The sequence below is a fragment of the Camelus dromedarius genome, chromosome 3, assembly GCF_036321535.1.
Source record: "Camelus dromedarius isolate mCamDro1 chromosome 3, mCamDro1.pat, whole genome shotgun sequence".
Taxonomy (NCBI): domain Eukaryota; kingdom Metazoa; phylum Chordata; class Mammalia; order Artiodactyla; family Camelidae; genus Camelus; species Camelus dromedarius.
Genome location: NC_087438.1, coordinates 98,422,983 through 98,446,138, shown reverse-complemented (window position 1 = coordinate 98,446,138; position 23,156 = coordinate 98,422,983). Strand labels below are relative to the sequence as shown.

Genomic DNA, 23,156 nt, shown 5'->3' with positions numbered 1-23,156 from the left:
ATAACGAAAAACCTACAAGGTGTATGCATGTGTATAAATACTTACGTAACTACAAATAAAAATTTCAAAGGAAAATCATATGATTTTCCATATTGGATATCAGAGAGGGGGCACACTGGTGTGCCTAGAGAAAAATTAGAAAGGATCAAGCCAAAAAGATTTTTAAAAAGAAAGAAAACTACACTTTAAAAAATACTTTATGTAAAAAGTTATGGCTCTTTTCAAAATAAAATCTGTAGGTGGGTATAAGTATATATTTTAAAAATAGATTTAAGAATTTTAATTATGGTTAGCCTCATTAAAGCAAATGTTTTCTTAATGTTCAACTACTCACAATGTGGAGATTCTAGAAAATGTTTACGTAGGCAATAAATACTTTAAAACTATTAAGAATACAACAAAAACAAATGATTAGCATATTGGACAACGTTAGGTTTTTGACTTAAGTTTTCCATCTGTAGAATAATTAAACCCATAATGTCAGTAACACTCATTAAATACCGTAACGATGAACAAAATTAAAGAATGACCTTAAAATTTAAATTCAAGAAGCTTAAACGGAAAACCATGAGGAGGGCTAAAACAGTAAGAAAATTTAAGTATGATCTCACCTCTCTGAACTGTTCTGAATCTGCTTCTATTACACCTCTTTCCTCCGCAGAACTCAGACAAGGAGGCAAGCTGGGACTGAAGGCTATGAGGTCCGTCTTGGGCGGTCCTTCCCCAGAGCACACCCTCTGCCGCCTCTGCTGCGAGTAAGACCAGCTCCCCACCGCGCTGGAGCACACCAGCCTGGGCTTCCCGGGCCCGCACGCGCCCTCGCTGGGAGGCGCCGAGCACCGCAGCGCCGTGTACAGCAGCAGCGTGAGCACAAACAGGCTGGACACCGCGCAGATGGCGACGATCAGGTACACGTTCACATCCACCAGAGCCGCTTCCGCTCCAGCGGCGCCCGTCGACGCCCGCGAAGAGGCCTTGGGCGCCTGGCCGCTGTCCTCCAGCGACAGCAGCACGGTGGCCGTGGCCGTCAGCGCCGGCTCGCCGTGGTCCTTCACCAGCACCAGCAGGCGCTGGCGTGGCGCGTCCGCCTCGTCCAGGGCGCGCGTCGTGCTGATCTCGCCCGTGTACAGCCCCACGCGGAACGGGCTGCGCGCGGCCCCCGCCGCCGCCTGCAGCTCGTACGACAGCCACGCGTTGTAGCCCGAGTCCGCGTCCACCGCGCGCACCTTCGCCACCACGTGGCCCGCGCCCACCGACCGCGCCACCAGCTGGCTCACCACGCCGGCCCCGCCCCCAGGCCCGGGTGGCGGCGGCAGCAGCGCAGGCGCGTTGTCGTTCTCGTCCAGCACGAACACCTGCAGCGTCACGTTGCTGCCCAGAGGCGGCACGCCCGCGTCGCGCGCGCTCACCTGGAACTGCAGCAGCTCCAGCTCCTCGTGGTCCAGCGGCTGCAGCGCGTACACCTTGCCGCTCTCCGCGTGCACAGACACGTAGCTCGACAGCGCTCGCTCGCCCACCCGCCGCTCCACCAGCGAGTAGGACACCAGCGCGTTCTCCTGCGCGTCCGCGTCCCGCGCCGACACGGTGAAGATGTGGCAGCCGGGCGGGTTGTTCTCCTTCACGAACACCGTGTACTCGGGCTGCGCGAACGTGGGCGCGTTGTCGTTCACGTCGGCCACGTCCACGGACACGCTGGCCGTGGCCGACAGCGAAGGAGAGCCCCCGTCCCTCGCGGTCACCACCAGCTCATAGTTAGCCACGCTCTCGCGGTCCAAGGTGTTGTCCAGCACTAGCGAATAGTAATTCTTGAAGGTGGACACCAGCTTGAAGGGGACTTGGGGCGTTAGTGAGCAGCTCACCTGACCGTTGGTGCCAGAGTCAGGGTCGGACACGCTAATCAAGGCTATGACGGTGCCCACCTGAGCATCCTCTCGCACTGGAAGAGCCAAAGAAGTGATGGTAACTTCTGGGGCATTATCATTTATATCTAGTACTTCCACTAAAATTGTACAATGACCCGCCATTGGAACATTCCCCTTGTCCACTGCTTCCACGGGTATTTCATACAATTTCTTTTCTTCGAAATCCAATTTACCTTTTGTCCTAACTTCTCCATTGTCAGGATTTATGGAAAATGCATATAATATTGCAGGTGATACGGGTCTTCTAAATGAGTAGATTATGTCTCCATTTGTACCATCATCAGCATCTGTGGCATTTAGTTTGATAACTAATGTTCCATTGACTGTGCTCTCTAACACTCTCACTTTGTAAATCAATTGGTCAAAATCTGGGGCGTTGTCATTCACATCCAAGATTGTGATCAGCAGCTGAACTGTGCCGGTCAGCTCAGGTTTACCTCCATCACTGGCTGTCAATAATAAACTATGTTCCTGAATTTCTTCTCTGTCCAATGATTTCCTTAACACAAGTGATAACGAAGACGTTTGTTCACGGTTGTTTTGTGTGTCCAGTGTGAAATAATCGTTGGGATAGACTCGGTAGGTCAAGGCGGAGTTTACTCCAATATCTGCATCAGATGCGCCATCTAGTGGAAACCGAGTTTCCGGAGGTCTAGATTCAGCAATGATTATTCTTTTTTCATTTTCAGGGAACACAGGCGGGTTGTCGTTTATATCTGTGACTTCCACTTCCACATGGAACACCTGCAGCGGCCTGTCCACGATCACCTCCAGGTGGATGCTGCACTCCGCGTTCCGCCCGCACAGCTCCTCCCGGTCGATCCGAGAATTCACAAACAAAATGCCATTCTGCAGATTTACCTCCAGAAGATCCCCGCGCCCTTTGGACGCCACACGGAACAGGCGCGGCACCAGCTCCGCCAGCTCCAGCCCCAGGTCCTGCGCGATGCGGCCCACGAAGGTGCCGTGTTTGGCCTCCTCCGGAACCGAGTAGTGGACCTGGCCGCTCCCGGCTTCCCAGACTGCGAGGAGCAGAAGTGAGAGCAGCAGACGCGGAGCTCCTGGGCCTCCTCGCCAGGGAATCAGCATGGTACACTCAAAAGACTTAAGAGATATCTGAAGTATATACACTACCTTACCTCAAATGTCTCTCAAGGTCTAATTTTTCGGCCCTCTATTGCGGGAGGATTCGCTAGAGATTTTCCACTATCTGCCAAATTTTAAGCAGGAAGGAAGAAAGGGAGGTGCTTTCTTCGCGGAATTGTTCTCAGTGAAGAGCGACACCGTGCGCATGAATGTGTAAGTGTAAAAGTGACTCTCAGTCTTCATGTTTTCCGTTGATACAGGGTTTATTTCTTGCATTTCGTGACGTTTTTCACTGCAAATACGTAATGAAAGATTTAATGTGTTTCTTTCCAGCAACAGTTAATCACTGTATTCTGCTCAGCATTGGATGCCAGTTGAAATTGGTTGATGAGTTCCATCTTTCCACAAATATATATTTGCATGTGTAATAATACCTCATGCAGAATTTGAAAAAAGAGGTAATATTCTACATTTGCTTTTGGAAATCAGACTCTAGCTCTGCATAGCTTTGTAGATTTTGGTGGGAATGTTCTTTTCCCTGTAATTTTTTGAGACCTACTCACACAACATTCATTGAATCCAAATGGAAATATGATGAATCACATAAAAATAAAATGGATGAATGTGGAAAATTCAGTAATTGATATACCAGATTTTAAATAAATAAACAATATTTATAAGTTCCCCCAATATGACCGTGAAATGTGGATAATATATTTCTATTTAAAGGAAATGTCCAGTCAATGTGCGTATGAGTTTGTATGTGAGTGTGTACGTACATAAACACACAATAATGTAGACCATTTAGATATAACAATAGAGTTCTGGATTCTTTTTCTATAAAACATGCCAACAACTAGCATCTTACGTACCTGGTAGAAATGAAATTACTACCAATAGGTTAAACTTCCTATTCCCTCTCATCTTACATCTTCACTGGGGAAAATCCTACTATTCAAATTGACTCTGATTTTCCAAGCAACAACAGGTAGCTACAGAGGTTAACACATCTCTAACATGGAATAAAGGAAGGGTATATTGTTTTTATCTAATACTGTAACTATTTTTACCAAGTCACCAAGTTCCAGGCCAAATAGGGCTAAGAAAGAACTAGCGTGGCTCCAATAATTCTCTTGCCTATTTTGTGCACAACTTTGCAGGAAGTAAGAGTTGTGTTCATTTCTGTATCTTTGCTCCCCTCTGAAAACATGAATATTTGGTGTTCTCTTGCCCCATCCTCCTTATTGCTCTGTTACTTTTACTAACACAGCTTTACTCTTATAATGGGAATAGTTCCTTGATTCTAATTGTTCTTGTCTATCAAGGCCCCACTTGTCTCATTTAGCAATCCACCTAACCCAGAATACAGAGTCGACCATTTAAAACATGCCCTTCAGACACCCTAGAGGCACGCAATTATATTATTCCTTTAAAATTTTCTTTACCTTTCAACACACAGCCTAACTATCCATTTTCTCCATTCCTCGTATTGAGTTTCTCAGGCTGTTAGTCACTTAACCATGATAACTGTATTCTCTACAAGTTTACTCTCACTTTTACCTCAATTGAGCCCTTGAGTGAATTCATAATTAATTCCTGCCTATGAAGATTCTTCCATATTTTCTTCATTCTTCTCAAATTCCCAACCTCGTTTCCACCACCTAGTTCTCAGATTATGTATCCAGAGATAAGTCATCATATATGAACTCAACGACCCTCTTCTTATATGAACATTTTTCTTTATATTCTCTATTTTTCATTCCGTATTAAGGGAAAAATAGCCCCCCTTTTAGGCCAACCCTACTTTCTTAGATTTTTTCCCCCTTTTCTATTCTCCATATTTTTCATCTTCATCTTCAGCCTTTCTCTGTCTGTCTCATCTTCAATATCTCCCTCTTTACTTGCATCTTTCCCTCACACTAAAAAAACACTCTGGAAAGGCTTTGTTGGAAGAACGTTATGAGATGTGAAGATTCATCTGATAATAGTGGCAGAGCAGTATGATGCCACCCCCAAGACTGAGTTTGAGCCACCTCTCACAATCTATGTGGCATGGTTTATAATAATATAATAAGCTTCAGGCTTCTAATTAGTAAAATGACAATAATAAATATTGTACCTGCACCATAGGCCTGAATTGATAATTAAATATTATTATATGATTAAAAATCCTAGGACAGGTCCTGGAAAATAATAGGGGACTAATAAGTATTCTTATATTTTATTGAATCAAAGAAATGCCATTAATTGTAAGATGCACCATTATTTGTGTTCTACCAAAATAAACCAGCCAATTGAATTAATGTAAACCATCAATTATAAGATGCATCCTGTTTTAGGTGGATATTATAATATTTTAAATGTAAAGTGCCTATTATATTTTATGTAAATAAGGACAGTACAGTAGCCTATCCCAGTTGAAAGAAAGAAGGCACACCATGGAACAATAACAGAAAAGTATTCATCCTAGAATTAATAACATACAATTTTTCATTGTTATCACACTTGAAAAGAGATTCTACTGAAACTAGATTGGTGCTCAGGGAGCCTATTTTAGAAGCCTGTGCACATGAGGAGTAGTAAAGGAATCCAGTTAAGGATATCTGGGAGCTCACTGCACTAATCTTGAAAATTTTTTGTAATCATGAAATTGAGTACAAATTAAAAATAAATTTAAGTGTAATAACCTAGACAGTTTTTACTCAAATGTACTTATATTTTTCAAGGCTAACCATTATAGGTAATATGAACATTTGCAGGAGAAAATATTTAAATGTGGTGATTCATGGCCTGCAGTTCATCTTTATCTCGTTATTTAATACGTGAAAAGTGGAGCTAATTCATGAAAAGTTTATAATGACTAATATACTTAACGTACTAGAATAATATCAAGGACTTACTTCACTGGAAGAACTTAAACAATCTTCTCGAGACTGTGGAAGACTGGAACTGAAGGCAATGAGGTCCGTCTTAGGCGGTCCCTCCGCAGAGCACACCCTCTGACGCCTCTGCTGCGAGTAGGACCAGCTCCCCACCGCGCTGGAGCACACCAGCCTGGGCTTCCCGGGCCCGCACGCGCCCTCGCTGGGAGGCGCCGAGCACCGCAGCGCCGTGTACAGCAGCAGCGTGAGCACAAACAGGCTGGACACCGCGCAGATGGCGACGATCAGGTACACGTTCACATCCACCAGAGCCGCTTCCGCTCCAGCGGCGCCCGTCGACGCCCGCGAAGAGGCCTTGGGCGCCTGGCCGCTGTCCTCCAGCGACAGCAGCACGGTGGCCGTGGCCGTCAGCGCCGGCTCGCCGTGGTCCTTCACCAGCACCAGCAGGCGCTGGCGTGGCGCGTCCGCCTCGTCCAGGGCGCGCGTCGTGCTGATCTCGCCCGTGTACAGCCCCACGCGGAACGGGCTGCGCGCGGCCCCCGCCGCCGCCTGCAGCTCGTACGACAGCCACGCGTTGTAGCCCGAGTCCGCGTCCACCGCGCGCACCTTCGCCACCACGTGGCCCGCGCCCACCGACCGCGCCACCAGCTGGCTCACCACGCCGGCCCCGCCCCCAGGCCCGGGTGGCGGCGGCAGCAGCGCGGGCGCGTTGTCATTCTCGTCCAGCACGAACACCTGCAGCGTCACGTTGCTGCCCAGAGGCGGCACGCCCGCGTCGCGCGCGCTCACCTGGAACTGCAGCAGCTCCAGCTCCTCGTGGTCCAGCGGCTGCAGCGCGTACACCTTGCCGCTCTCCGCGTGCACAGACACGTAGCTCGACAGCGCTCGCTCGCCCACCCGCCGCTCCACCAGCGAGTAGGACACCAGCGCGTTCTCCTGCGCGTCTGCGTCCCACGCCGACACGGTGAAGATGTGGCAGCCGGGCGGGTTGTTCTCCTTCACGAACACCGTGTACTCGGGCTGCGCGAACGTGGGCGCGTTGTCGTTCACGTCGGCCACGTCCACGGACACGCTGGCCGTGGCCGACAGCGAAGGCGAGCCCCCGTCCCTCGCGGTCACCACCAGCTCATAGTTAGCCACGCTCTCGCGGTCCAAGGTGTTGTCCAGCACTAGCGAATAGTAATTCTTGAAGGTGGACACCAGCTTGAAGGGGACTTGGGGCGTTAGTGAGCAGGTCACCTGACCGTTGGTGCCAGAGTCAGGGTCGGACACGCTAATCAAGGCTATGACGGTGCCCACCTGAGCATCCTCTCGCACTGGGAGGGACAGAGAAGTGACCGTTACTTCAGGGGTATTGTCATTCAGGTCCAGAACTTGCACCAGAACAGTGCAATGACCTGCCATGGAAGGAATCCCTTTATCAATGGCTTTAACCTGAATTTCATACTCATTATTCTCTTCAAAATCCAGTTTCCCATAGATTCTAATTTCACCTGTTTCTGGATTTATTGAAAACATACATTTTTCACTCACTGGCAAAATCATTCTGATTCCATAGGAAATTTCTCTATTTGGTCCTTCGTCTAGATCAGAAGCGTTTAGTTGAATCACTCTGGTGTCGTTTGGGACATTTTCAAACAGCAACACTTTATAGCTAGGCTTATCAAACTCCGGAGCGTTGTCATTAACATCCAGGATGGTTATATGAATCTGAACAGAACCTGTTAGCTTGGGTTTGCCGCCATCCAGAGCTGTCAGCAACATATTTAGTTCTGGCATTTCTTCTCTATCCAAAGGCTTCCGAAGAATGAGTTCAGGCAATATACTTTTATCGGTTTTCGTTACTATTTTAAGAGTAAAATACTCATTTAGACTTAACCTATAGGTCAGAAGAGAGTTTAGGCCCATATCCGCATCGGAAGCGCCCTCTAGAGGAAAACGAGACTCTAGAGGAGCAGATTCAGAAACAAGTACCTTTTGTTCTCCTTCTCTGAACACCGGCGGATTGTCGTTAATGTCCTTCACCTCCACCTCCACGTGGAACACCTGCAGCGGCCTGTCCACGATCACCTCCAGGTGGATGCTGCACTCCGTGCTCCGCCCGCACAGCTCCTCCCGGTCGATCCGAGAATTCACAAACAAAATGCCATTCTGCAGATTTACCTCCAGAAGATCCCCGGGTCCCTTGGACGCCACCCGGAACAGGCGCGGCACCAGCTCCTCCAGCTCCAGCCCCAGGTCCTGCGCGATGCGGCCCACGAAGGTGCCGTGTTTGGCCTCCTCGGGGACGGAGTAGTGGACCTGGCCGCTCCCCCACTCCCTGACTGCAAGGAGCAGAAACCAGAGTAGCAGTTGCCGAGCTTCGAAGCCTCCTTGCCAGGAAAACACCATTGCAAATAACGAGATCTCTGAGGTGAGACTGTCAGTTTTAAGGAATTGCTCGCCTACCGACATTTATGAGCAGTCTCCCCTTTCTGTAAGTATAAATTTTACCCAGCATTCCGGTTACTATGGAGTCGATCCTATTCTGTGAATGGTTGGAATCCGGGCGTGGAGATAAAATTTTCGCTTTTCACCTTTTGAGTGTATAGCGACATCATGTGACTGATTATGTAAGTACAAGAAAGATCCAGGGGTCTTTTTGGTTTAGCCACATTTTGGTTCATTTTAAATTTATTTCGACTTTTTAGATATTTCATGGGTCATTTGTAAATACCTATTTATTTAATGTATACGATATTTTTAACAAAGAACAAATACTTCTATTATACTTCAATTTTTAAAATATCTGCTTCAAAGTCTATTATAAAATAATCTTTGAAATGAGGCATGTCAGAAGCTACTCATTAGCTATCATGGACTTTAAAATAAAGAATAATATCCACCACCTCTGCCCTAATATCACATACAGTTCACAGCTGTAATGATTTTCATCCTTCACAAGCACTTCATTCTAAGACTTTAGGGGAAAGCCAAGAATTCCCTCATTTAGTAAAGGAAAAGAAACTTTAATATTTCATTCAAATAAATTATTTTACCCATAAATCTGGTGAATATTAGAATCATTATAAATATGGGGGATATCATTGTTTTTGGATCCTTGATGCTCACATGTGATTACTTTTCATGCAACTGTTCTCATTCTCATAATATGTTGAAATGAAACTTGAATACAGATTCTGGAATAGTGTTTTCATGTAAAATGTTGAGTCAAAGCCTCCAAATTTTAGAGAATACTGAAGTGACAGTAGAACACTAATGTAAAGATCTCATGAAATGTTTTGGAGCCCAATCTCATTGTTTAAAGTCAAAAGAATATGAACTTCATAATGACTGTCTAGTTTCCCTCTAAATTGCTCCCTCCAGACCAGATAGTAGTTACTCAGATTATGCTTCTCTTCAGAAAATCAGAATGGTGACTGTGAGATAAGGGAGAATCAAAAGACTTTTCATAATTTTACTCATTAATTCCAGACCAGCTTTAAGGGCAAACAAAACACAGATAAGATCCCACAGCTAGTTGTGAACAAGTAAACACATTACTTACAAGCCCATTTAAATTTGAATCAAAATCTTTAAACCAATAATTTGTCACCATTCCTTTTACACATAATGAAGGGAAGTGAGATATGAAATCTTTATAGAACCAGAAAATAATAACCAAGAATAATTCTACAAGAATAAAAATAACTTATACCAACTACAACACTGGCTGTTAATTAATGAAAAACATATTTGAAATTTGATGCCATTGGACTATTTAAATTTCTATCATCACCAAGCTTCTGCATTTTCTATTCATTTTCAAAAATAGTCAATGTACCATAACTGCTAAGTAACTTTACCAGTGTCTATGTAGTCTTCACACACTGTTAGACATAAATGATTAAACAGATAGGAACATCTAAATTTAGCTTAATACTTAAACAATGAAACTAGAAAATAGGATGAAATAACAATTTTGTATCATAGAATGTAAACCTAAAATTTAAAATAAGCATAAAAGACACTACATTTGTAGAAAGTAATTCATGTATTTGGAATTATCTAAAATGTGTATTGATTACTTATGTGCTATGTAAAAAGTAACAATTTGCAAAAATTTAACCTGTATTTAAAACATTCCAATATCTTTGTTTATTAAATTTAAATGATGTTGGGTAGTTTCAAGAAATTCATTTGGAGGTGGCTAATAAAGTGTGTCCTACCTAACATTCACATTTCTTTATATTTACAAAGTTTCACAAATGATATGAAGGTTTAATCACTTTTGAGTCTGAGACATTTTATGTTTTATATAATTTTTAAAATATTTTATATTATATATATTATATTATATTTTGGAATAATTAAGAATGTTTTTAGACAATATTGAGATACAAAGTTTCCTGACCAAAGGTTTGAGTATGAGCTTCAGCATGGGGTTCTTGAATATTATGCCAAGTGGTACACTGCAATTTTAAGAGGAGAATGGCAACATACGACTTTCATCATATTCTCAGAGAAGTCAGTGTTTCCACCACCCTACATGTAACTAAGAATCACTGAATTAGAAGAATTACCTAGAGGTAAATTATCTTTGCTAGAATCTTCAGATGTCATTATACCACATGGAAAGAAAATTTCACAAACCCCAGCAATAAAGCATTTAAAGACAGGAAATTTAAAAAGTGAGATGAATGAAACTAATTGTCAACAGGCTTCATTTTGGTAGAGTTAACTTTTTCCTTCTAGATGAATCCAGAAACTCAGGAAATAATGCCAGCTAGCATTTATTACAGACTGATATTATAAGCCTATATGCATGCCTGTGACTTGATTGAGTAATATGAATAACTTTATTTGCCTAGTTACTGTAGAAGCATAAACATGGAAGTTCTGTTTCAGTATGCAGTAGATAAATTTATATTAATTTCATGGAACAAAATTTAAAATGCACAGAACTTTTAGTTATATTATTTCAATGAAATAATACTAGATAATTTCAGTGAAAACATACTAGACATACTAGAACAAAGGCTGCATTTTCTTTTACTGCAAATAATATGAAAACAAGTCTTACTTATAGAGGCAAAACTAAGGATTATTTACCCGACAATAAATGTTTGATGAATGTATAAAACCACAGGACTAAAAAAGGAAAATCTTTTCAGACTTAAATTAAAATGTTCAATTTTTATAAGCCTGAAGTGAGAAAAGTCAAGTGATCTCATAATATGAAAATATCAAGGCAAAATTCTGTTAAAAAACAAAGTGGATGAGAAAAAATTAAATAATCCGTAGTGATTAGCTACATTAATGATTATTAGAGATGAAATGACATGGGTAGATCAGTGAAAATTGGAAATTATTTCTAATGAAGTGATGACAGGAAAGTCAGTCTTGCATCATTCTTTGTAAACAAATTCTAACAAGTTCCTATTAGGAAAATTAGGACACATATTGGCTAAAATCCTAATACTTTATATGATTAAAACTAGGTATGAGTTTCGTATTTCACTAACAAACATCGTTCCTTAAAATAATACTCAAAATACAGAGTACTCGTTAAACTTTTCTATGAAAGGAAATGGATTTTTAAAACTTTAACATAGACTTCAAAAAAGGGGAGAATCTATAGAACTCACCTGGCCAGGGTGGTTTGATTCTGCGTCCTGCCTTTCCTCTCCGACTTCTCTGTCCAGACCGGGAGGAAGACATGGACTAAAGGCCATAAGATCTGCTTTGGGCGGTCCCTCCCCAGAGCACACCCTCTGCCGCCTCTGCTGCGAGTAAGACCAGCTCCCCACCGCGCTGGAGCACACCAGCCTGGGCTTCCCGGGCCCGCACGCGCCCTCGCTGGGCGGCGCCGAGCACCGCAGCGCCGTGTACAGCAGCAGCGTGAGCACAAACAGGCTGGACACCGCGCAGATGGCGACGATCAGGTACACGTTCACATCCACCAGAGCCGCTTCCGCTCCAGCGGCGCCCGTCGACGCCCGCGAAGAGGCCTTGGGCGCCTGGCCGCTGTCCTCCAGCGACAGCAGCACGGTGGCCGTGGCCGTCAGCGCCGGCTCGCCGTGGTCCTTCACCAGCACCAGCAGGCGCTGGCGTGGCGCGTCCGCCTCGTCCAGGGCGCGCGTCGTGCTGATCTCGCCCGTGTACAGCCCCACGCGGAACGGGCTGCGCGCGGCCCCCGCCGCCGCCTGCAGCTCGTACGACAGCCACGCGTTGTAGCCCGAGTCCGCGTCCACCGCGCGCACCTTCGCCACCACGTGGCCCGCGCCCACCGACCGCGCCACCAGCTGGCTCACCGCGCCGGCCACGCCCCCAGGCCCGGGTGGCAGCAGCGCAGGCGCGTTGTCGTTCTCGTCCAGCACGAACACCTGCAGCGTCACGTTGCTGCCCAGAGGCGGCACGCCCGCGTCGCGCGCGCTCACCTGGAACTGCAGCAGCTCCAGCTCCTCGTGGTCCAGCGGCTGCAGCGCGTACACCTTGCCGCTCTCCGCGTGCACAGACACGTAGCTCGACAGCGCTCGCTCGCCCACCCGCCGCTCCACCAGCGAGTAGGACACCAGCGCGTTCTCCTGTGCGTCCGCGTCCCGCGCCGACACGGTGAAGATGTGGCAGCCGGGCGGGTTGTTCTCCTTCACGAACACCGTGTACTCGGGCTGCGCGAACGTGGGCGCGTTGTCGTTCACGTCGGCCACGTCCACGGACACGCTGGCCGTGGCCGACAGCGAAGGCGAGCCCCCGTCCCTCGCGGTCACCACCAGCTTATAGTTAGCCACGCTCTCGCGGTCCAAGACGCTGTCCAGCACCAGCGAATAGTAGTTCTTGAATGTGGATATGATCTTGAAGGGGACTTGGGGCGTTAGTGAGCAGATCACCTGTCCGTTTGCACCAGAGTCTCGATCAGATACACTGATCAGCGCAATGACGGTGCTTGGCTGAGTGTCCTCTCGAACTGGTAGAGACAGGGAAGTCACAGTGACTTCAGGGGCATTATCATTGGCATCTAAGATTTCGACCCAGAGTGTACAGTGACCTGCCATTGGGGGATTCCCCTTATCTGTGGCCTGTACTTCAATTTCATAAAATTTGTTTTCTTCATAATCTAAAGTTCCATTGACTCTCACTTCTCCATTATTTTCATTTAATGTAAATAAGGGTTTTCCATTAGGCTTAATGGACATCAAGGAATATGTTACCTCCCCATTGACTCCTTCATCTCGGTCTGTGGCATTTAACTTTATCACGAGAGATTCTTTAGCTGTGTTTTCCATCAATCTCAGCTTGTATTCTGATTGTTCAAATTCCGGATCATTGTCGTTAATATCCAAGACGTGGACCAATAGCTGAATAGTGCCAGTGAGCTCCGGTTTCCCTTTATCTGCAGCTGTTAGTAGCAAATTAAGTTCTGGAGTTTCCTCTCTATCTAGAGACTTCTTTAATGTAAGTGACAGTCTTTTAGACTGCTTATTATTTGTTGGTAATTCTAAAGAAAAGTACTCATTTTGACTTAGTCTGTAGGTCAATTGAGCATTCTCTCCTATATCGGCATCAGAAGCTCCCTCTAGAGGAAACTTCGAGTCTGGTTGCTTAGACTCGGAAATCAGCAGCTTTTGTTCTCTGAGAGGGAACACGGGTGGATTATCATTAATATCCTTTACTTCTACCTCCACGTGGAACACCTGCAGCGGCCTGTCCACGATCACCTCCAGGTGGATGCTGCACTCCGTGCTCCGCCCGCACAGCTCCTCTCGGTCGATCCGAGAATTCACAAACAAAATGCCATTCTGCAGATTTACCTCCAGAAGATCCCCGCGTCCCTTGGACGCCACACGGAACAGGCGCGGCACCAGCTCCGCCAGCTCCAGCCCCAGGTCCTGCGCGATGCGGCCCACGAAGGTGCCGTGTTTCGCCTCCTCGGAGACGGAGTAGTAGACCTGGCCGCTCCCGGCTTCCCAGGCTGCGAGGAGCAGAAGCGACAGCAGCAGTCGCACAGTGCCTAATCCCCTTCTTTGAGACACGAACATTGCATACAACGTATACATTCCAAAACAGGATTCTTTATACTTACAGTGCCATAGACTCCAGTTTCGCATTTTAAATCTTCCTGAATTTTTGAGAAGTTTCAAAGGATCCTTTAACGGTAGCATCCGGCATGATGGAGTCGTTTTGTATGGGGAGTTCCTGGCTATTCAGACCAACCCTTGAATGAACTATTTCCACTAAGTAAAGAGCGACACCTTGTGCCTGAAATTGTGAGTATTGTACACTTCACCCAATAATATTACTTGAAGAGAAAAAAATAATTTCACGTGTTTCATGTTATTTTATCCCCAAAATACTTCCAAAGTGCTTATTTATGGACCATTCAGATTTTAAGTCCTACCGAACCTGATGGTATGTGGAAAAATGGCATTTTATCATTGATCAACATCATAAAATGTATGTTCTTATGTTTGATTTAGAGTTGTACAATTGTGCTTTTACTTCTACTTATATACACAGAGAGAGATCAATTGTATAGGTGACCTTATGAAAAACTAGGGTTAAATATTTCCTCATATAAAAATATTATCAGATTTGAATTGTTTTACTTCTGGTTTCCATGGTTACTTCAGCTGCTAGGAAACTTAAAGACACTTAATAACAACTCTTTAGTCTTTAAGTTCTGCATATACCGTTCTTATCTATGTATACTTGCTTTCTATTCATATTTTTATTCTTCTGATTCTTTATTGTTACTTACATTTAATTGTATTCTTGTTACAAGCAACTTTATATCCATAGAAGAACAATAAGAAAAGCAAATATATATTTCAAATTTGGTAGTTTAAAATAGAGTTTATAAGGGGAAAAGCTTATTGATGATGGATGAAAGTTTTATTTGGCATACATGACTTCTCATGTAAGTTGCATTGCTAACAGTATAATATGAGGTGGTATCAAAATGACCATTATGTAATGGTGTCATTATATGAAAGAAGTAGTCTTTCAACTATAGAATGAATTTTATTACCATTCAATGAAATAAAAATCACCTTGAAAATGTCTGTGCCATACTGGTATTTCCACTCACCAGTATTGGCTTTTATATATCCGTCAAGGTTTATTCATGAAAATAGCTGACCTATTTCTTCTTAAATGAATTTTGGGTTTGAGATTATAAGCTCACCCAAAACAAGGGCAATGATTTCTAATCACATCTCTTCTAAGTGCCTAATATTGTGCTTAAAAAATTAGAAAATGATCAAACAATTCAACACATGCTGAATGACCGTAGTGTTTATGGAAATTCAATTTCATGAAATACCAACTAGAAAATTGGAATTGTTGATGTGAGTTTCATTGCCCGAAGCTGTAATTTAGTTACCTGTCCTTTGTCTTTTCATATTACCTTGAGATTTAAGAAGGAAAAAGGAAGATAACAGTGGAAGTTTAGGATAGAAAGTGATTCAGAATAAATATTGTTCTCACTTGAGGATTTTGTTGTATGGTTTTGATGGCTCAAGTCCAATCCAAAAATATTACAATAACGTGAAAAATTACTAGTATATATTTGTATGTTAATATTTTTCTTTATCTTGAACACACATATATTCTATTGCTAACTTCAAATCTTGCTTCATTTTTTCAAATTTACCCTTTTCCCAATATTATTATTCTGCTAGAACTTTTAAAGTAAATTTAAAATTCTTTCTTAGAAAACTAATAAAGCAGACACATTACCTTTTATGACACTGAATTTTGTTATGCCTGTAAAAGCAAACAATCATATAGGCCTCTAATCAAAATATAACATTAGGCTAGATAACAGTAGATTTAACACGATATTTGAAGCCTATTGGATTGATTTTGTAGAAGAAAGAAGCAACAAACCTCCAGTCACTTCATTATGGAAACTGGGGATTGAGATGTTACATGCAATGTGGAGTCTTTAAAGGTAAAGAAATGAACATGAGAAAGTTTACCCAAGGGAGATGATGACATTACATGCCTCAATTAAAACCAGATGTTAACTTAGGAATTAATTTCCAATATTGTGGTATTTTCCAAGTATGTGAAGTGATACTGGATGAACACCAAGTCATCAAGTCATAAAAGAGTTTGACATATTGTATGAATTAATGACAACTTTTTTGCATTTTGGCTGCAATATTTCTGATATCACCATCTCAACTGGCCCCTATAGAAGAGATTATGACATCTTTGAAGTCACCATTGGGGATGGGCCTGAATCTGGCAATAGACTAATGCCAAGTAGTCACATCGATACAATTGTATCAATACAAATCAATCGATACATTGATTTTGTAAGATTGATTGAAAATACTAAGGAACTTTGTGCCTGACCATTACTAAATCAATTTGGCTAGTCTTAAATTCCAGCTATATACCTTGCAAGTTATGTATCAGAGTGCATGGTTTAATGTTCTACTATTCCTATCACCATTAATATTCCCTAATAGGTCTAGTACTACAATTTATTGAAAACATAAAACAGAGAAATAGATCTTGAAGCCATTTCTGGAAAGCCAGTATGTTCTTTGAAATTAATAGAAGTACTATCCAACATTGCATCTCCAAAATTATAGAATATATGCAGTGATGGTCACTCTGTGGTTTCATGGCTTATTCAACTACATACAATTATTTGCTCATTTGTTCAATGGGCAGAGATCTCTCGTACAATAAAACTGAAGAAGACTGAATCCTTCAGTCACACACATTCAAAATTTTTCATGGGAAATATGTACCTTCAAACCTTATACCTTATCAAAGTATGCAATTTTGGAAACAATTAGTGATCCTTTGTTGGTGTTCAGGATCCAAGAAATAATCATATTACCACTTATATTTGTCCAAAACATTATTCTTATTCACAGTGTTAAAAGGACAAGGTCATTTTTGTATGTATCATTTGGCTTTGGTGTTCTGCAAGGTCAGTGCAGACCAGTCTTCTGATTTTCCTCATATATTAAATAATTCTACTTATTTATATCACTTCCAAACAACTAATAAATAATTCTTATAAGACAACTCTTAATTATTTACTGGTCAAATAATGTAAATACCTATCTCAATGTGATGTTAACTAGGACGAATGACAATGACGATCACAAACATTCTGAGAAAAGAAAATCACCTAACAACATAAAAAATCTTAATTCCTACCTTAAATATAGTATTGTACAAAGTTAATCATGAAGATAATCATGAAGGTTTTTTCCTAAAGATAACAGGAGGATTCACTTGTATACAGCTTGTGCTTGATTTTTCTAGCCAGAACTATGCCTGATCAGAGACAAGATTTACTCTATAGAGTTCTACAGGGAATAAAAGAATGGCTGTCAAATCTCAAAGATATGCATTTGAATATCATCTCTATCCTGTAGTAGCTAAGTGGCAGTAGATAAGATAGATAAACATCTTACCACTCTTATCCTTAAATTTTGGATAGTCATGTACTTGACAAGTTGTTATAGGGGTTAAGTAAAATTATGTATTTTAAGACCTTCACACTATGTCTTACAGATAGAAATATCTCAAATAGTGGCGGTTGATTATAGTTAGTGACCAATATTTGCTGTTGTTCTATTCTATAGCTATGGATGAAGAGAATTCCAGTACCAAAAACTAGGGTATGGTCTTTCCTTTTCTGAAGATTTCCTAACCTTCATGGAAATCTTCATGGAAATCATCCTACTTTCTTGGTAGAAAATAGCCACTAAGACCTTCTTAGCATTTCTATTGACTTTACCCTACCCATACCACGGTTCTCATCCCCAATGTAAGTCTATCATATACAATTTATTTCTCCACACAATACAATTAAAGAATCACTAATTTGTACATTAGAGCTAAAAAGAACAAAATAAGTTCTCTGTGATCTCTTTAGAGAAAACAATCCACATGAATACAACATTGGGACAAAAAAGAGTTTGCATCGAATGTACCTAAAGTTAAAAAAAATTTAAGTACACAATGTTAAATTCTGAAATGTGATGAACAGCAACATTGTCAAGTGAAAGGACCTTTACAGATATTCCATGGTTGTTATACATAAATTATTTAAAGCAATGTCATTCTGAGGACCAAGCAGCTTGGTGAACAAAGGCAGATGTATCACAATTCCTCGTATATAGAAAGACAGTTTTGAAACCCAAAGCACAAAGAAGTATGAATTTTTCTACTTAAAATTTTTCCATATAGCGTCATGACAAGTACCATGAATGCAAGAAATATGCATATGACCAATGCTCAAATAAATCTTCCAAATGAAATAGAAGAGTGTAGCTAATTAATGTGGAGGACAGCAGCAATGAGGTCAGTGGGCAATTAGCAAAATCGTTATAATAGAAATTTTTTAAAAGTTGTCTATCTGAAGTAGTTGAAGACTATGAAGAAAATGAGTTTAAATACGAAGGGGTTAAAAACCAAAAAACGTAAAACCATCTCCAAAGGAAAGGCTAAAATTCTCTCCACTATCACCAAGAAGCACGCCATTGATTATAAAGAAAAAAAGTCATTTATAAAATAAGGCCACCTCAATAGCTCACACCCATCAGTAATATACAAACTTATAGATTATAGGAAGATAAGAATTTAAACATATTAAACTCAAATTAACGAAATTATGGAATTATGCATTATTATGGTAATTTTGAATGCATAAACATAAAGAGTAGAGGACACCAATTAGAATAAGAAAATGAATAGGAAGAATGAACTGCTGCAAAACTGAGAAGTAGAAGATTTGAGCCTTACCCACATCCTCCATTTCCCATCAGTGATCCTTGTGTCCTTCCTGGCTGACTTAGTCTTCCTCATTTATAGGAAGCTTTGGCCATCTATTTCATTATTATTACTACCATTATTATTATTCCTACCAACTAAATAATATTCCCCGTGTGTTCAAGAAGACTGTGGTGAAAAGTAATAAAATGGCTAGACTTCCACAGTGCTTTAGAATAAACCATCACAAGCCAAAGACAAATTATTTTTTTAAAAAAAGAATTGAAGCAATGGACTTAGAGTAATTTGCTGGTGAAGTACTATGTGATTGACATTAATAGGCAAGATACCCCAGAATTACTGTACTTACTTTCTCGCAAAACTCCTGTTGATCCCCAGAATCTCCAGAACTCGAACCAGGAGGAACGCTAGGACTGAAGGCTATGAGGTCGCTTTTGGGCGGTCCCTCCCCAGAGCACACCCTCTGCCGCCTCTGCTGCGAGTAAGACCAGCTCCCCACCGCGCTGGAGCACACCAGCCTGGGCTTCCCGGGCCCGCACGCGCCCTCGCTGGGAGGCGCCGAGCACCGCAGCGCCGTGTACAGCAGCAGCGTGAGCACAAACAGGCTGGACACCGCGCAGATGGCGACGATCAGGTACACGTTCACATCCACCAGAGCCGCTTCCGCTCCAGCGGCGCCCGTCGACGCCCGCGAAGAGGCCTTGGGCGCCTGGCCGCTGTCCTCCAGCGACAGCAGCACGGTGGCCGTGGCCGTCAGCGCCGGCTCGCCGTGGTCCTTCACCAGCACCAGCAGGCGCTGGCGTGGCGCGTCCGCCTCGTCCAGGGCGCGCGTCGTGCTGATCTCGCCCGTGTACAGCCCCACGCGGAACGGGCTGCGCGCGGCCCCCGCCGCCGCCTGCAGCTCGTACGACAGCCACGCGTTGTAGCCCGAGTCCGCGTCCACCGCGCGCACCTTCGCCACCACGTGGCCCGCGCCCACCGACCGCGCCACCAGCTGGCTCACCGCGCCGGCCCCGCCCCCAGGCCCGGGTGGCAGCAGCGCGGGCGCGTTGTCGTTCTCGTCCAGCACGAACACCTGCAGCGTCACGTTGCTGCCCAGAGGCGGCACGCCCGCGTCGCGCGCGCTCACCTGGAACTGCAGCAGCTCCAGCTCCTCGTGGTCCAGCGGCTGCAGCGCGTACACCTTGCCGCTCTCCGCGTGCACAGACACGTAGCTCGACAGCGCTCGCTCGCCCACCCGCCGCTCCACCAGCGAGTAGGACACCAGCGCGTTCTCCTGTGCGTCCGCGTCCCGCGCCGACACGGTGAAGATGTGGCAGCCGGGCGGGTTGTTCTCCTTCACGAACACCGTGTACTCGGGCTGCGCGAACGTGGGCGCGTTGTCGTTCACGTCGGACACGTCCACGGACACGCTGGCCGTGGCCGACAGCGAAGGCGAGCCCCCGTCCCTCGCCGTCACCACCAGCTCATAGTTGGCCACGCTCTCGCGGTCCAAGGCGCTGTCTAGCACCAGCGAATAGTAATTCTTGAAGGTAGACACCAGCTTGAAGGGGACTTCAGGTGCTAGTGAGCAGATCACTTGCCCATTGCCACCTGCGTCTCGATCGGTTACACTGATTAGAGCGATGACTGTCCCCAGTAAAGCATCCTCTGGAACAGAGAGCAAAAGCGAAGTCACTAGCAACTCGGGAGCATTATCGTTGATGTCCAAGACGTCTATCAAGATTGTGCAGTGACCAAACATTGGGGGATTTCCTTTGTCAACTGCTTCTATGTGAAGTTTCCACAATTTATTTTCTTCAAAATCAATTTTTCCATTTACTTTTATTTCTCCACTGATTGAATCTATGCGAAAAGCGGCTTCTGTATTGGGAGAGACATCAGTTGCAAAGGAATAAAGAATGTGGCCGTTTAAACCCTCGTCCAAATCCGAGGCGTTAAGTCTAATAACCATTGTACCATTTCTTGCATTTTCCAGTAATTTTATTCGTAGAACTGCTTTGTCAAACACTGGGGCGTTGTCATTTACATCCAGCACTGTGATGTGTAAGTCGACGGTACCTGTCAGCTCAGGTTTTCCTCCATCCGTTGCTTTGAGCACCAAGAGAAGCTCTGAAGCGGCTTCCCTGTCTAAAGGTTTTTTTAGTACTAATTCTAGCGGTTTTATCTGCTCGTCGTTGGTTGGTGTGTCCAGAGAGAAATACTCGTTGGGGCTCAGTCTGTAAGTCAGCAGAGCGTTGGTCCCAATGTCTGCATCAGAGGCGCCCTCTAGTGAAAAATGAGAGTCAAGAGCCCTACTTTCGGAAATAAACAGATTTTTGTGTGTCGCTGGGAACACAGGCGGATTGTCGTTAATGTCCTTCACCTCCACCTCCACGTGGAACACCTGCAGCGGCCTGTCCACGATCACCTCCAGGTGGATGCTGCACTCCGTGCTCCGCCCGCACAGCTCCTCCCGGTCGATCCGAGAATTCACAAACAAAATGCCATTCTGCAGGTTTACCTCCAGAAGATCCCCGCGTCCCTTGGACGCCACCCGGAACAGGCGCGGCACCAGCTCCGCCAGCTCCAGCCCCAGGTCCTGCGCGATGCGGCCCACGAAGGTGCCGTGTTTCGCCTCCTCGGAGACGGAGTAGTGGACCTGGCCGCTGCCGGCCTCCCAGGTTGCAAGGAGCAGAAACGACAGCAGCAGGGGCCTGGCTCCCGCGCCACCTGGTCCTGAAGCTAACATCGTGCCTCGCTTCTGGTTAGTAAATTAACATTTCTTAAGTAGAAAGATGTAGTCCTTTTGAGACCTTTCTTCTGAGTTTTTGTTCCTGATATTCCAGCTGATCTTAATATGGATGTGTTCATAGTCTTTAAAGCACCGGAACTGTGACGAGTCTTTCTGGTCCGGGAATAATGTAATTTTTTTTCGGTTGAAACAATCCTCTCCTTGGAGAACAACGACATCCTGTGGCTCAAAGTGGAAGTGCGTTTGCCGTTTATACTATTTCTTTTACTTTACGTTGCTTCTTTCATGATTTCTTCGTTCTGGTCCATGTTTTTCTCTGTGGGCTTTTAATTCTTTCATTATATATTTCCTGTGTGTGACCACTGTTTCTTTAAAGGTGGTTCGGTTTTACAAATAAGAATTCCAAGAAGAGTTTTTTTTTTTTTTTTTGGATATAGACATCTAAGAGAACACACTACTGCACTAATTATATAATGTATATAAACATGAAAATATCCATATTTGTAGTTTACTAGTGACATGGTTTTTTAACTTTAGAATTTAATCATTTTTGACTGGCTTGTATTGAGTTTACCCCATTGTTAGCATTCTATAATTTTCTATTGCTTAATCCTTATAATATGTTAAATTATTCTAAACATTTAGTCCAGTTGTGTAGAGGATAACTCAAAATGACGGTTCTCTAAGTTACCATCTCAACATGATGATGTTTCAAATCAGTTCTAATATGCAAGCTACTTATCAGTTTGTCCAAAAACGTATTTGCTTTGATGTTAATGAATTTACCAGGTACTGACTCTGAGAAATACAAAGCATATTTATCTTTGTCTCATTTTAAAGTTTTTAAAAAAATTTATTGTATCTATTCAGGGTGAATGTTGTAATTTACATCCGGAAGCACAATCTAAATTTGCATTATATCCACTGCTATTTGTAAACATAATCTCTTTATAATCCCCCCCAAAAAAGCCCACTAATCAGAAATTCATGTTATATTTCTCACTTTGTTTATACCCATTTTATTCCAGAGTTGGTTTAAGCAGACTTGGATATGAAGAGTATTTTAAATCTCATTTACTCACTCAATTTTATTTTCATGTTTTATCTCAAATTTTAAAACACTGAAATTAGTGTAGCAATTGTTATCAATTGCAATAAAGTTTATCAGTGTTGTCTTAGAAGAATATTTTAATCATTTTCAAGATTGTTAAGGAACCAACTATCCAATGTTTGAAATCTTTCCGGTAAGATGGCAGTCAGTGGGAAAACCCCAAATTTCTCTACTAAAATGAATGAATGAATGAATGAATGAATGAATGAATGAATAAATAAATAAATAAATAAATAGCTACCCAAGGAAATCTTAGGTTTTATGTAAAAGTGAGCTACAGTCTTCATTTTGAACACTATTTAACAGTTTCAATAATTATAAATCTCTGCCAAAGATTTATAGTTCTAATTATTTCTAATTCTTTTGTTAATTGTGGAAGCCATAAATTTAATGCCAATATATTTGCCTAAAGAAGAGCAGGAAAAATTTTAGCAATGAGGGCGACTAAATTCTAAGAAATAAACCTCATGTTTGCTGATTGAAATGCTCCACTCCCTTTGGGAATGACTCCATCTTGAAGGTCCATTCCGTTTTTAGTATGAAGAATTTCTTCATTGATTTATGAAAGATAATTTTTAGTGCTCCCACATTCCAAGGCTATCATACAGCTATATTACTACAATGTACCAATAAACCTATGGGTTTGTTACTCATCTTGAAACAGACTATCAAGAATA

General features: G+C 43.2%; 2 protein-coding genes across 10 annotated transcripts in view; both read right to left on the bottom strand.

Moving 5' to 3' along the window:
• The window catches only part of LOC105098088 (protocadherin alpha-C2), a 169,251-nt gene that overhangs the window by 102,338 nt on the left and 43,757 nt on the right, over positions 1-23,156 (bottom strand). The window contains exon 1 of one of the 9 annotated variants that reach the window (XM_064484377.1): positions 18,984-21,868. The exons of 4 other annotated variants lie outside the window; for them this stretch is intronic. In XM_064484377.1, the coding sequence (XP_064340447.1) occupies positions 18,984-21,365 (2,382 nt within the window). In that variant the 5' untranslated portion in view covers positions 21,366-21,868. Of the gene's footprint in view, positions 1-611; positions 3,523-5,908; positions 8,697-11,517; positions 14,327-18,983; positions 21,869-23,156 lie in introns of those variants that run through there. 4 more of the 9 variants (XM_064484370.1, XM_064484371.1, XM_064484373.1 and 1 more) reach the window with 4 other exon arrangements.
• The window catches only part of LOC116152301 (protocadherin alpha-6-like), a 119,784-nt gene that overhangs the window by 73,114 nt on the left and 23,514 nt on the right, over positions 1-23,156 (bottom strand).